Source organism: Chiloscyllium punctatum, chromosome 1, assembly GCF_047496795.1.
Source record: "Chiloscyllium punctatum isolate Juve2018m chromosome 1, sChiPun1.3, whole genome shotgun sequence".
Classification (NCBI taxonomy): domain Eukaryota; kingdom Metazoa; phylum Chordata; class Chondrichthyes; order Orectolobiformes; family Hemiscylliidae; genus Chiloscyllium; species Chiloscyllium punctatum.
In genome coordinates, this window is record NC_092739.1 from 116,297,877 (window position 1) to 116,313,344 (window position 15,468).

A 15,468-nucleotide genomic window follows, 5' to 3' on the forward strand; every position below is an offset into this window, starting at 1 on the left:
CAGATTTTGTATTCCATCTGGCATTGTTACTGTCAAATTATTCTGTTGGTAAAAGCAGCCACAATCATTTAAAATAAATAGTGGTTTTAAATGTGATGTTATTCATACTCAGATGGATTTCATGCATTTTTCTCTCTGCCTCTCTCATTGCCTTTGGATTTCTACCAGAATCACAGTGTCTCTATTCAGCCCCATTTTCATCAGCCATCAGTCTCCGATAACCCAAAGTTCTCAGCTGTCTTTTCTCATACAGACATTGGCAGTCTGGCAATGCACTAACAGAGAGCAGCCCTATGGTCTGGTTAGACTATAACGACCTTACATTTACGTAACCAAATGTTACTGATATGAATATGAATTGAAAAGAAGAATTTCAATATTTCCACATCAGAAGGACCAAGTTATTTGTTTTAGACATCCAGCATCCCCAGCATTTTATAAATACATATGTTGCTTTTGAGCTTCATGTGTCAATTGATGTCTTTGATTCCTTTCTGACTGGCAATCGTCTATTAAATATATGCGATCTATACTGGCATGAGTTACCATTCATGCTACATATAGTATCATGGAAGGACTGTTATTCTGAACTTACAATTTCTTTATTTTTCTGTATGATTTACTAATATGATTTTGTACTTTTGAAGATCCGTAGTGCTGGACTTCTTAGTTCTTAATTTTCCAAATGTTTTCTCCTAAGAATTTGTAGCTCAAGAATCTGTACTGAGGTACCTTTGTACCCAAGATAGTGCTGTAAGGGACTACCTTTTTACTGTACTCATGTGAGTACGTGTGACAATAAAGTTAATTCAATACAATTTGATTCATTCCATTGCCAGTTTAAGCGTTCTTGTGGTGAGGAATGGTGCACATAATGAACTGACAAATTTTCAAAGACAAAGCAAACCATCAGATGGTTTGCCATCAGATCTGCCATACAAAGAGCAATAAATTTGAATTTCTAAAAAGATATTGCGGGTGTCATTTTAAAATCCACAAAAAAGGGTGTGTTTCTGTTGTCTTAGGAATATGGGCCAAATGCTGGCAAATGGGACTAGGTCAGATTGGGACGTCTGATCCCAGCGTGGATGAGTTGAGCCAAAGGGTCAGTTTGTGTGCTGTGTGACTCTACAACTAACAGATGAGCAGATTACAAATTCTATACAAGGTATGAGATGAAGAATCAGATTGTATGGAGTGCGAAAATTAAGGTATCTGGCAGCAGACTCACTAGATGGCGCTTGTAGCATGACAGCTGATGCATGCTGTCAACTCTGTAGTTAGCTGCTGTACCAGAATTAATTAGTGTCTCTGTTGCTGTCACACACTCCAATTCCCAAATGCTGTGTGTATATGTGAACAGGACATTTTTATCCAATGGAGAATAACAGGTTTAGCAATCTCACAGAATAAGACACTTCAGATACAACAACATGAGCAGCGAATGAAGTTGATAATATTTAATTGTCAGAGTAAATACGATGTGTATGGCCACATTAGTATCACCAATTACTGGTAGCCTCTCCATCTCATGTGATTTTAAAGGGATCATAAGTGCACTGCAATAAGTAGAACTAACATGAATGGAATAAACTCCTTCTCACCAACATACATACTTAAACAAAAATGTTTTGATCGACACTTTACAGAGAAAAAAATTGAATTTGTACCAGAACTTTACCAAGGCATTGGGAAATTAAAAATCTCTAAAACATACATTGAAGAAATGTAATGAGTTACCCAAAGCCAGATTTTGAAAGCACTAGTTGAGAAAGGGATTATCAGTATCTTTACAAGCATAGTCAAGATATTAAAATGAAGCAAATTTAAAATTTGCTTGTATGTTTTGTTTTAATCTGTCATATATTTTAATGTAAACTTGGATGCCTCAATTGTTCACTCAAGTATAGAATGTACAGAATAATGTGCAGCATCGTGATTTGAAGTGAAGCTATTTTAAGTCAAACTTGACAACACAGGGTATTACATACTCTATTGAATATTTATATTGGATAGAGTAAATTTTAGGAATTAATGAGCAGAAAATCCTGAGAGGCATGTTGACTTCATCATCCTAATTCGTGACACGCACTCCTGGAACAAAACACTCTTCCATTACAAATGCATTAATTCTACTCTTATACATGGAGTACATATTGCGATGGAAGTAATTAAATATTATGACATAGAACAAGTAGTATAAAAGCAACCCGATCATTCCTAGCACAGGTCATCAGACGTTGCTGGCATCACCATCCTTTCATCTTCAAGTATGGCTGCTCAGCATGGGATATCTAATAAAATTTTTGGCAGTCATTGCTACAAAACCCTGCACACACACACTCACTTAAAATATTTTCTCACATGATAATTGGTAATCCATTCACTTTCTTCGGATGCACTTTCAGTTCTTTTCATCATTAACCAGTCTGCAATCTCTGCCCTGTTGAAGAAATATTGTGTAGCACCTTTGCTAATATGTCATCCAGTGTATTCTGTATGGCTTATAAAATGTGCTCATTTCATAATGTAACTAAAAATTGAATGTGATGCAGTGCATTTTATGTAATGAATGTTACATAATGTCTATTACAATGTCATTCTTTACAAAGTACACAAAACATTGAATAATAAAAGATCACATTATGGAGAGCAGGAAGAATACTCCCACTAATGTCCTTAACTGAAGTTAATAAACACCTAAAAATTAACTGTGTAATGCTAATTTAATCATCTTTACCCAATTATCTCCCCAGATTGCAGGAAACTTTGTGTCACTCTTCGGCAGTTTTCCCTCTGGTATTTGCCTTCTGATTATAATTAAATAAACTGAGGGGTTTTCTTCATTGATAGTCTGCATGGTTCATAGTATTGTATAAGACCCTCCAAAACAAAAACAAAATACTACCAATACTGGAAATCTGAAATAAAACTACTCAGTAGTTGGAGAGAAGCAGACATAATGACTGGAACGTTATCCACCCTCATATGATGTGAGCAATGGTGAGAAGGGGAGGAAAATACAATTTGAATGAAAAAAAAATCAGATTGTCAATCTAAAGAAAGCTTGTGACAATATTTTATCCAGCCATAAAGGGTGACTTCAGAATCTTGCTGCTCAGTGATGGCTACCTTATTTACATATATTCACATCTCTGGAAAGCCCCAACCTGCCATTTTTCTATGTCACTTCAGTTCTCCTCTCCTGCTCCAAGAATCTAGATGGCACAAATGCCTGACATGTAGATCAGCACTGGTACCAAGCAAACGCCATGTATGAAGATCAAAGGGGAGTAGTCCTCAGTGGAGTGAAGGTGGAGTGAGAGTATCACCAGTCAAGGACTTGGTCCTGCCAGAGTCCTAGTGATCTGTATCCCTGCACTCTGGATATTTGGTCACAGTCAATCCTGCAGGTTTAGGAATAACAGGTAGGTCAGCTGGGATGCTGTTGTGGCATCATTTTGTGACTGGGCAGTGCTCAATGGAAACTGAAATTCCAAAGGAGGGTCATATCAGATACAAAAGACAAACTCTGTTTTTCTCTCTCCACAGATGCTGCCAGACCTGCTGGGTTTCTCCAGTACTTACTGTTTTATTTTAGATTTCCAGCATGCACAGTGTCCTGCTAAGTTATGGATAGGGTGGGTGGAGGGTGCGGGCGGTGGGTTTTTGTCAATGATGCTTAGGGGATTTATTGGGGGTACTCCATGGTGTCGAGATATGGACATCAGGGATTGCAGAGGGAATAGTAACAATTGTTACAACCACAGCCTATGCAACGTTCCCTTACTTGTTATGCTTGCAGACAAGCTGCTCAAACTGTGGTGACTAGAGGTTAGTTCTTCAAATGTGACCTTCACAACTTGAACCCATTAAGTCTCACTAGCAATCTCTAATCTAACTGAAACTAGCTTTTTATTCCTGCCCTTGAGCATTCTTCAGTGGGGAAAACACAAAGCAGTTTGGGATATACAGTAGTCCACAGCTTATTGCTGACTAGGGGATCGACAATCCCATATTATCAATCCCATATTACCTTTGTTGTCACAAGAGATCATAGTCTAGTTTGCTTAAAATCTTTTTGATACTTTAGATGGTATACTGCATCTTTCCTTTTTTTTCTCTCTCCAGATCACAGTTAATTTACATTCGGCTCTCTTTTAAAAAAAAATTAGAATTACAAGTTGAAATGTCCATGGCAGTTTAAAGTTCATAAATTGACCATGGGTTTAAGTGGATTGTCTTATGAGGAGAGGTTGAATTGGTTGGGTTGGTACCCACTGGAATTTAGAAGAATGAAAGGTGCATATTGAAGCATACCAGACTCTTAGGAAACTTGACAGGGTTTAGGGAGAGGTTGTTTCCCCTCATGGGAGAGTCTAGAACCAGAGAGCATAATCTCAGAATAAGAGATTGCCCATTTAAACCAGAGATAAGGAAGATTTATTCTCTCAGAAGATAGGAACTGTACTGTTGAGGCTGGGTTGTTAAATATACTCAGGGCTGAAATTGAGAGAGTTTTAATCAGGAAGATTGATGGGGAAACGGTAGAAAAGTGCTGTGAGGATTAATAGGTCAGCCATGATCTCGTTAAATAGTGGAGCAGACCGGTTGGGCCGAAAAGCCTCCTTCTGTTCCTCTGTCTTATGGTCATGATTATTACAAAGAAACAAAACTGGGAGGAGGCTGAAATATTCTGGGGACCACAAGAACAGCCAAAGGATAAAGGGAAATTCACTGAGGTAAAGAACCTGTTTTCTAAATTAACCTTGTTACAACTAACAGGAATTTTAGATGACCAAAGAACTATCCTATCTGGAAGCACAACAATTTGGGGAACCTTGTCCATGTAGAGCCTGCAAGTCAGTGATACGGAAAGTGAAACATTGCCATGTTGGATTGCAATTCAACTGCACAATAACTATTCAAAATGGCTGACAATGAATACACACTTGGTGAAGCAAGTCTTTTAGTCCAAGATGGACTAAACTTATAGAATTGGAGCAATTGCAGTAATTATATCTGTACTGAGTCCATAATGCTGAATGAGCGGCTTCAGTTGAAATTCATTGGTAGGCCATTAATTGTACAAGAATGCACAATAAAAAGTATGGTCTCAAACAATCATGACCATTACATGGTACAAAATAATTGTCTCCTTATCATGTCAGCCAAGCAACTGTAATGAGAACAAAATAATTAAAACTAGAACCTGAAGTTCCCATTTTACTACATCACTATATAGCAAGCAATAGGAAATAACAATTCATAGCTGCCACATTTACACACTGAACAATAACTATGCATGGATATAAACTAAGGGACTATTATGGCAGCTTTCTGGCTGAATTCTACTCTTTTGAGAAATAGCAGGTAACATTTGCTTAGACAGTGTAGAATTGGATGATGTCACATACCTCAGGCATGACAATCACCTCCATAGAAGGCTTCCACTCCACACTGTGTGAGGGCATAACATGAGGCTTCCTTGTTGTGGACGTCAGGGTTCTGCAATTCCTTTATAAGACTATTAAACCATGAGAAAAAGGAACAGTAGTGGGCCACTCAGCCCTCAATCTGCTCTGCTATTCAATAGGATCCTGGCTGATCTGATACTCTTTACATTCGCTTTCCTGTCCATAATCCTTGATTCCCTGACTGGTCAAGAATCGATCTATCTCAGCCTTTAATACACACAAGGAATCTGCCCTCACAGCTTTCTGTGACAAGTACTTCCAAAGACTCAAAACCCTCTGAGGGAAGAAATTACTCTTCATTTCAGTCATAAAATGGTGCCCCTTAATTCTGAGACTGTGCCCTGTGGTCCTGGACTCTCAGCATTTACCCTGTCAAGCCCCTTAAGCATCCTGGTTGTTTCAATGAGATCACCTCACATTCTTCTAAACTCCAGGGAGTAGAATCCTGACCTGTTTAGCCTTTGCTCATAAGACAATGCCTCCATACTGGGGATCATCCTAGTGAACCTTCTCTGAACTTGCTCCAATGAAACAATATGTTTCTTTAAATAAAAGTCCAAACTGCTCACGGTATTCCAGACGTGGTTTCACTCAAACCTTGGAATGTTATAGTAACATTTTCCTACTCTTATACTCCAATGGGTCACATTCCATTCGCCTTCCTGATTACCTGCTGCACCTGTATGCTAGTTTTCTGTGTTTTACACACAAGTCTCCCAGATCCTTTATGTTGCAGTTTATGCAGTCTTTTCTGCATTTAGATTATACACTGTTGTTTTATTCTCGCTTTCAAAATAACAATAAAATTGTGCTGTTTTTAATATTACCCACAGATTATCTGCTAAGGGATTTCCCATGGAGCTATGTGACCTTAGTGCTTCTCCAAAGACAGCACAGAAGGAGACAGTGATTGCGACTTTGTTGACAAAGCCAGTGAGAACAGAATCCTCCAGTTGCACTGCCTCCGGAGCAATATCCCTTGACCAATGGACTGCAGTTCTGTGTGTAGGTATGGACTGTATTGAGAGTACTGGACCTGGCGCTCCATTGTATTCACTAACCTGTCCATGGAGACATACATACTGAAGCCAGCACATTGCTGATAATGTTTTATCTTCTTCATCCTTTGGTCCATCTAACTGTGACAAACTGCCTGATGTTCATACGCCTATCAGTGCAATTGAACAACATATTTAATGACCAAGAACAGTCTTCTGCCGGGACTGAACAGGTGCCCACTGTCAAGATTAGAGTGGTGCTGGAAAAGCACAGCAGGTCAGGTAGCATCCAAGGAGTAGGAAAATCGATGTTTCGGGCAAAAGCCCTTCATCAGGATATGATGACAGATACCCAGTCTATTTCTGTCCTCTGAGTGCCAGGGGCCCAGCCCAGTTGTTCTTTGACCAGCTCCAGAGATCGTCAGCAATGTGTTCACAGATTGCGCCACTGAATCTAGAGTAGGAGGAGTATCTAATGAGTTCTCTCTATTTTTTCCTGCTACTGTGTGGGTCTCTGAGACCTGTGCAAGGCAGTAGCTTCCATTACTGGAAGTGTATCTGTTCACCGATTGGCATCCATGGAACCTTCTGTTGTTCAGAGGGAACATTGCTACGAAGGTGAATGTCTCTGAGTTGGTGTAGGATATAGGGAGAGCATTACCAAGGCATCCTTTGAGGGAGTTCCCTAACTTCCTCCTCGGAGGTGCAGCTGGGCTTGAAGGGTTTCGGTACTGAACTCTCCTTATCAGAGGTTCACCAGGTACCACAGGTACCCACATAAGAAATGAAAAGGAGTTGGTTGTCAAAGAAGGATAAAAGCCTTTGCAGGTTAATGATAACGTAGGGAAGAGCAGCACAGGAGCACACAATGAAGCTCACTGAGTCAGTTGTCCATTGCAGCTCTTTCCATCCATCATGAGCAATCGTGTTCTTCTCTGGCCAAAGCCAGAATTTTCTCCTCAATGGGAGTGAGAAGCCTGATGTGTCTCCAGAAGCCAACTGCTAGGCTTAGATCTCTCCGCCTGCTTGTGGCCTAATGTTTCCTGCAAGAACACAAAGAGAGGGATTGAATATGATGGAAGAGCACTTAGTGATGAAGCGAGAGAATTAGCTGAGGAGTTCCCAATGGATGATCAGAAGCATTGAAAGAAGGAGTAGATTGAAAAGGTGAGAGCCATTGAGTGGACGTGATGCAGGTAACAGTGCAAGTGTTTGTCGATGAGCCTTTGAGCAGCACTGTATAACAGCTCATTCCTGGCTTGCAGCATTGGATGCAATGTGCAGCTGGGCTGTAAACATAGTGCCAGAGCTGTGAAAGCAGAAAGCTCATCGCATTGGCAAGCTCTACCCCCTTGCTTGCCACACGATTCCCTGAGAATGGCACCCAAGAGCACAGATGCAATAACTAATGAAGTGTAGAGCAGAAGACAGTGCGAGAAAAGTCACTCTGAGCCATGACAGACTGGACTCAACAAAACACTTCCAATGAATGTGCAAAAAATGTTTCAGACCTATGACCTCTCCGCAGAAACGTTTCTCTCTCAACAGCTGCTCCCTGACTTGATGAAGCTTGCCAGCATTTTATGTTTGATATTTTCTCTTTACATGTAGATTTTGATTGAGAATTTTTTTTTTCTAACACTAGTCTTTCTATACACATTACTTATTATTTTGAGCTAAGTCCAGACATCTAACTCTTCAGTTTACTGCTTGAATCTGAGATTAGCTTCCTCTAACCATGATCTAAATCCACACAACTTTCAGCCGAAAACCTCGGGCAGTATTCAGTGCTGCCCCCATTGGCGAGTTTAATTGGAGGAGGCATTCACTTAAATGGGATGATAGCAGGTGGGGACCATGCCACCTTTTCAACTCCATCCCAATTAGATCCATTGTGGGCACACTCATGCACACTCTTCCCATCCCATGGGCAACTGAGGCATTTTAATAGGCAATTCATTCCCATTTAAAAGCCTCACCCACCGCTGCTGATGTTAACCAAGCCGCAGACTGGGGCCCTCCATAAGCAGACCTGTGTAGGGTTGCTTGAAAGCTACTAGGAGTAGTGAGTGGTTCCCTTGCTCAAAGGCCTTCCTCACCTGATTGAAAGTCTCCATTTCGAGAAGCAGTGGGGGGCTCTATTCAGAGTCACCCTCCTCTCTCATTCCCCACCATGACTCTTGCTGCAGATCCTAACAGCCATTTTAAACTAATGCATAAAACAAACACCGCAAAGAATCACATAGCTTCTCTCTATTCAGCTCCAGCTTCTCCATTGAGTTAATCCTAATTTCAGTGCTTCCTGGCCTCCAGAGATTGTGCTTGTTGTGGCCTGAGCCAATATCCACTATCAAAAACTGGCTCAGTTCCATGAAATGGAAATGAAATAATATCATTGGAAGCCAACTGGCATATTAGGACCAAAAGAGAAAATGCTGAAAAATCTCAGCAGGTCTGGCAGTATCTGTAAGGAGAGAAAAGAGCTGATGTTTCTAGTCTAACTGACCCTTTGTCAAAGCTCCTTGGCACATTGGGAGTTTGGTGGCTATTTGAAAGAGCTATCCAGTTTGGTTCTTGCCACTGCTCTGTGCCTTCTTGGAGTCCATATATATCCAATTCCTGGTAGTTTAAGAATAGCCAAGTGCATTTTAATATGTCTTTCTGATTGATAACAAAATTCTGATCATAACGGTGTACCCAATTCATGATTGGGCATTCACAAAATGCCAAGAGCACCAAGAAAATATTTAAACTAGCAGACCTCACATCACACTGCAAGGTCAGCTATGTGAGGTGTGGATGGAATGATGAGGCACCAGCATTTTGTTTTTGCTTCCTTGATCCATCCTAATGCAACACAAACTCTTAACACTGAGGCTTTCCAAATTTTAGATGAACTTTTCATTTAAAATCATTAGTAGTGCTAGTTGTATCTGATCGTGCAATCAAGTCACTGAGTGCTGCTACTATTATAAATGACTGTCTCACAAGAAAATGTTCCCATGGTAACAATGGTACTTTAAATGGCTTGGGTATTTAAGCTGTTGAAGGAAAGATTACAGAAATCTACTATTTGCAACTGCTCAGTTACACTTTTCTGACTTGAATGTTTAACATGGAGGAAAATTATACAGATGTAATATAGATATATGAATATATAATACAGCTGTAACATACAGAGATGTATCGATCTATAATAATTATGGATTTGCATATCAGTAATACTTTACTGAAAAATAAATTATTCCTGTTCTAATTCAATTTGCCAGACCTTTTCACACCCTAAATAGTCAGGAACAACATGCACGGATATTTTAGAAATTGCACTTGATTTTTTGTAATGAAATAAAGTGATACTTACTGCTTGAGCATAGGCACCATATGCACCAAATTGGATTGCCATTGGGTTGAACATTCCCATTTGCCCTGCCATTTGTTGCATGCGACGCATTGTGCGTTCCTTGTCGGTGTCTGCAAATTTTACCACTAGGCTCGAAGATGCACCCTGAAAGGCAGAAAGAAAAGAAACTAATCAATAGAGGTGTCAAGTAGCACAACTGTGACCCCGTGTAACCTCACAGCAGTCTTACTGAGCTCCTGCTACTTTTGACTTTGATTTAGGACAGGAAGATAGCGCTTGTTCAACTGGTGAAAAACAAGTTAGTGTTGTTCGCAGAGAAAACAAACTGTGGTTCATTTTCTTTTCTGACTTATCACCCTGTTATCAGACAATCAAATTGTCTGCACTGCAACACATCCCGATTTTATTTCAATAGTATCTTCTCAAACAATCCCATTTCACCCTTGGGTTACTTTCGAGTCTGTTTATTTGGGCTCAAACTGCTACTGTAGTCAATAAAAGATCACATTTCTGTTCACAGATCCAGAGGAGAATTTGTTTTCTTAAACTCTCCAGGGATTGTGGCATTTTGACAGTTGGGCACAAGGCAATGAAACCAGATAATTCTTCCAAATGGAACTCCACCACAATATTGCATGGCTTTGTTAAAAACTGCTATTTCAATCAAGCCGACTGCTTTCATGGTCGTGAGTGCGATGCTGGAAAAGCACAGCAGGTCAAGCAGCATCCGAGGAGCAGAGGAATCGAATCGACATTTCAGGCAAGACCCCTTCATCAGGAATCATTCAAGGGCCCTTGTCCAAAATGTCGATTCTCTTGCTCCTCGGATGCTTCCTGACCTGCTGTACCTTTCCAGCACCACACTCTCAACTCTGGGCTCCAGCATCGGCAGTCCTCGCTTTCTCCTGACTATTTTCATGGACAGGCAGCATCCAAGTAGCTTCGAAATCGACGTTTCGGGCAAAAGCCCTTCATCAGGAATAGCTCCTTGGATGCTGCCTGAACTGCTGTGCTCTTCCAGCACCACTAATCCAGAATCTGGTTTCCAGCATCTGCAGTCATTGTTTTTACCTCATCTATTTTCATGGACAAGCAAGTGGATTTTGCTGAGATAGAACATAGCATTGAGAAGAAGGGAATATGATCTTCTCAATACAATTAACACCAACTGTAATCTTGATTATTTTTTTCAATTGTGTACAGTATTAGAAGATTGGGTTAGAAGTTCTCCTGATGACATTGGGTTGACTACTGGTGAAATGCAATGACTGAAATTCAGTTTCCTTGATCACAAAGAAATAGTTTAATAGGTGCTGCATCCAATCTGGTATCATGTGTTTTGAGTCACTCCTGGAGGTCAATTTCTACCCTATTGAGTCTTAACTGATGTCGATAATTCTTTTAGAGTTCTGAGCAATATTGACATTTATAAATTGTGCGAAAGCTACTGTCAGAGGTAGCTAGATGAGGAATGAATGCAACAGTTCAAGCCTCCAGTCGGGTGAAAAGTGAAAAAATACATTTTGTAAAAAACATCAATGGTTACATGATGCCAAGTTTGAGTTTCAAAACCCTTAAATTTATGGTAAAGGACAGTGGGAGCGGGTTCCTTTTTTCAAGGTTTTCACAAGAAATAAATTAGTGTAGGAATATACAATGGGGATGCAGCGAGGAGACTGAGTCACAAATTGGATGAGCTACTTTGGGAATTTCGAAGGAACGGTCAGAAGAACAATAACTATGACTGTTTTGTCAAAATAATAACAAGACACTCTGAGGGAGAAGTTGGACGTTAAGAGCAAGGAAAAGACTTCTTGTCAAATGTTAACTGGTTTGGTTATTTTATATATAATTCCTTGGAATCCTGGGATTAGCTTTGATGAATTGCTTTCAGATTTCATTTTAAGAAGCTGCAAGAGTAACTCAAGGCAGTTAGTCAAACTGTGTTAGAATTTTACTATACTGCCCAGGACGAAAATAGTTACAATATAAACCCAATACATACAATATTTGTATTTGATGCAACACATCAAAACATAAATCTAATGATAGTTTGATACTTAAACTGAATATAATCTTAATGAGAAAGTGAACATTTTCCCAAACACATTCTACTGTGGAATGTTACTGTTTGAATGCTTAATGAACTTTTATTAAATTCCTCCCCACTGTTTCACTGAAGACACTGATCCATCCATTTTATTATCATGCAGCACAATTTCAAGCAGATGCAATTTGCTTTTAAGGAAAGGTGAGAGTGAGCTATGACTGAACATAATGGAGCATCAATTATTATTTAGTCTGTAAATGTCACGAAAACCAGCTCTTTTGCAAAAAAAACAGAAAATGTGGGAAATGCTCAGGTCAGGCAGCATCTGTGAATGCAGAAACAGCATTCACATCTTAGGTCGATGACCTTTCATCAGAACCAGCAAAAATGGGAGATGTAACAGGTTTTAAGCAGATACAGAGGCAAGTTAAGCAGATAGAGGGCGAATGGATGAGACACAAAAAGAGTAATTCTTTGATAGAGTGGACGTCAGGAAAGATTAAATGACAAAAAGGATGATGTATTAAATAAAATAGTTTGGTAATGTGATAACTGAAGAATCAAAGGAACATTTAGAGGAACACGAGCAAAATACAATGGACGCTCAAAATCTGTATTAGATTGTGAACAAAATGTTGGTTAATCATTTGGTAAAATGGCTTAAGTGTTGCTGAAAAAGAAACACATTTTGCTGAAGCTTTTCATTTTGCACTCCATAAAACTAATTTCTAAGAAATACTGAAGCAAAGGGAAACAGATATTGATATTGTATGAGAGGTCACTGCTGATTGGATCGCAAGTGGATTTTGATTGGTAGAACTGCTGACATGTAAATGAGAATGTACCAATTTTTTTAAAAATTCATTCACAGAATGAGGCTATCACTGGCTAGGCACATGTCTATTACCAAAGGACACTGTCCATTGTCCATGCCTATTGTCCATTTATTGAGGGCAGTTAAGAGTCATCTACATTCCTGTGGGTCTGAGGTCACATATAGGTCAGACCAGCCAGAGATAGCAGAATTCCTTCCCTAAAGGACATTAGTGAACCAGGAGTTTTTCCAATGATTTCATGGTCAATGTTTGACTTTTACATCAGATTTTTATTGAACTAAGATTTGACAATTTGCCTGAAAGGGTTGAAACCCAGGTCTGCACAACATTAATCTAGGTAGCTGGATTAATAGCTTGGTGATAATAGCATTAGGTCATTGCTTCCCATATATAATCAGGCAGACAGAAGGCAGGTATTCTTGTAATAGCTGCCAGATGGCAGCGGAATAGAGCCCCTGAGCTGGAGTTTGTTTGCTCCGACTGTTTCTCTTCTCTTTTTCTCTCTGTCTTTTCTTTCTTTCTTTCTCCATCTTCTATTTTCCTTACTTACTTCTTGAGTTCAGATGGCATCGGCAGTGGACCTCACGAACCTTGAGCTAGCCCAGCACGGAGGGGAGTCAGCCCAGCGTGGACCTCGAGTGTTCGTCAGCGGTGGTGACGGAGAGTGGAAGCGGCTGGGCCCAGCGTGAGCCCAGATGGCAGCAGTGGCGAGATGGCAAAAGATGGCAGCAGCAGTGGTCAGCGACGACGTGGTGGTGGCGAGGGATGGCGGTCAGGGCCAAAGCCTCGTGAGCAGTGGTGAAGCATGGCATGCCTAGTGGGGGGCTGGGTCTTAGCCCAGGAGAAAGTGAGGACTGTAGATGTTGGAGATCAGAGTCGAGAGTGTGGTGCTGGAAAAGCACAGCGGGTCAGGCAGCATCCAAGGCCAAGGTGAGTGAGAGCAAGTCCTCCTGGGGAGACCTAGCTAGGAGCATTTACAGGCCCATGGCTCAAGGAAGGCCTGTAATGTTTGATATTTTAATGCTATTTCTTTATTTTTCTACTTCTTTGCTAAGAAGATGATAGTGCTGAACTTTTTAACTTATTTCTTTATTTCTCTATTTCTGTAACAAAGATTTTGTACCGAGATACTTTGTACTTAAGATGGCACTGTGTGTGGCGACATTGCACACTTTTCACTGTACTCGTGTACCCCGTACTTGTGTACATGTGACAATAAAACCCAAGTCTAAATCTGCCAAACTGGGTAAATTTATTCTGATTTCTCAAGGTGTTGCCCTTTGAAATGACCTATATTGTTGCACTGAAACAGGTGCAGTGCGAGCATGTTCTTTCTGATCTGCAAATTTTTCGGATGAGGGAAAGATGAAAAGTTTTGACAAAATGTGGTTTTTCTGAGCAATACTAAAACAGTGAGGCCAGGTGGCTATCTGACTGAAAGATGACACGCTGTTTCTCGGGATTCTATTGAGCTTTGGATAGCTGGTGTTGATAATTATCCTGGGGTTGCCATTTGTACCTCTTCGAGATTTTCTTTCTCGTTTGAACTGTCCCATTACCAACCCCCTTTGCCTTGCATCATTGTCCCTTTCCTCATTTAATCTCTCACAGAGATTCCACTTTGTTCTTTCCCTTCCCCCACCATTTCCCTGTCTATATATTTATTTAAGTTTTGTTATGTCTTCAATTTTGCTTGTTCTGATGAAAGATCCATGATTTCTTTCTTTTCAGACAAAGCCTGACCTGCCGAGTTTCTGATTAATTGCAGATTTTTATGAACTGTGTGCATGAGCTCCTTTGCAATCCAGGTAAAAACAATGACTGCAGACGCTGGAAACCAGATTCTGGATTAGTGGTGCTGGAAAAGCACAGCAGTTCAGGCAGCATCCGAGGAGCAGTAAAATCGACATTTCAGGCTTTTACTGCTTCTTGGATGCTGCCTGAACTGCTGTGCTTTTCCAGCACCACTAATCCAGAATCCTTAGCAATTTGGTCAACAGGTTGAAAGTACTGTTCCTTTGTTTGACCTTTCTGGGAAGCAACAGGTGGATAAAATGCTGGTTTTATGTAATGTTGGCTTTTTAGAATGAGCTCTGTTCTGTTGAATAGACAAAGGCTAGAAATATTTTAATTTATTTCAACAATGATTTCTATGTTTTTGATTTTATCCTTTCTCTCTTATTTTCTCTAGCCCTTTAGGAGGATTACTTTGACTGACCACATCGACCTGTGCAGAGCTATCCTCAGGCACCCGCCTTTACCTGCAGCAATTTTGCGAAGATAACAGATTAATAACCTGCTATTTCTGAAAGACACAAGGGAGCCCTATTGTTAGATTCCTTGTACAGAGTAAGATTATGCAGCCTGGGCTCTCAGACCATTTGCTGGGATGGCCAACATCACTGCACCTAAAACAATATCAAAATCATGTCCATAATATTGCCTTTTTCTTGGAATATTCAGCTCCCCTTTTTTTCTCCAGAAACGTATCTAACAGACTTTTGAATCTATTTGCATTAATGGCTTTCTCTGACAATTTATTAAACACCATTACCTTTTAGGAGGGAAAGTTCATCCTAAGTTCCTCATTTTGATGTATGTCCTCTGGTATTAGAATATTTCATTACAGTGAATATTTTAATTTTCCTTCATAATCCTCAAACCTCAATTAAGTCACCTTGAAGTCTCCTCCTTTTCAAATAAATCAAGTTCAGCTTCCTGGGCTTTTATGCCCAATTTAGCTGGT

The 15,468-nt window shown here is 40.1% G+C and overlaps 1 protein-coding gene across 14 annotated transcripts in view; it reads right to left on the reverse strand.

Moving 5' to 3' along the window:
• The window catches only part of celf4 (CUGBP, Elav-like family member 4), a 1,199,286-nt gene that overhangs the window by 191,033 nt on the left and 992,785 nt on the right, over window positions 1–15,468 (reverse strand). For all 14 annotated transcript variants that reach the window (XR_011960940.1, XR_011960939.1, XM_072573094.1 and 11 more), the window contains exon 6: window positions 9,837–9,980. Coding sequence is in view for 12 of the 14 variants with exons in the window: in XM_072573094.1 (XP_072429195.1) it covers window positions 9,837–9,980 (144 nt within the window). In the remaining 2 variants the exon portion in view is untranslated. The remainder of the gene's footprint in view (window positions 1–9,836; window positions 9,981–15,468) is intronic.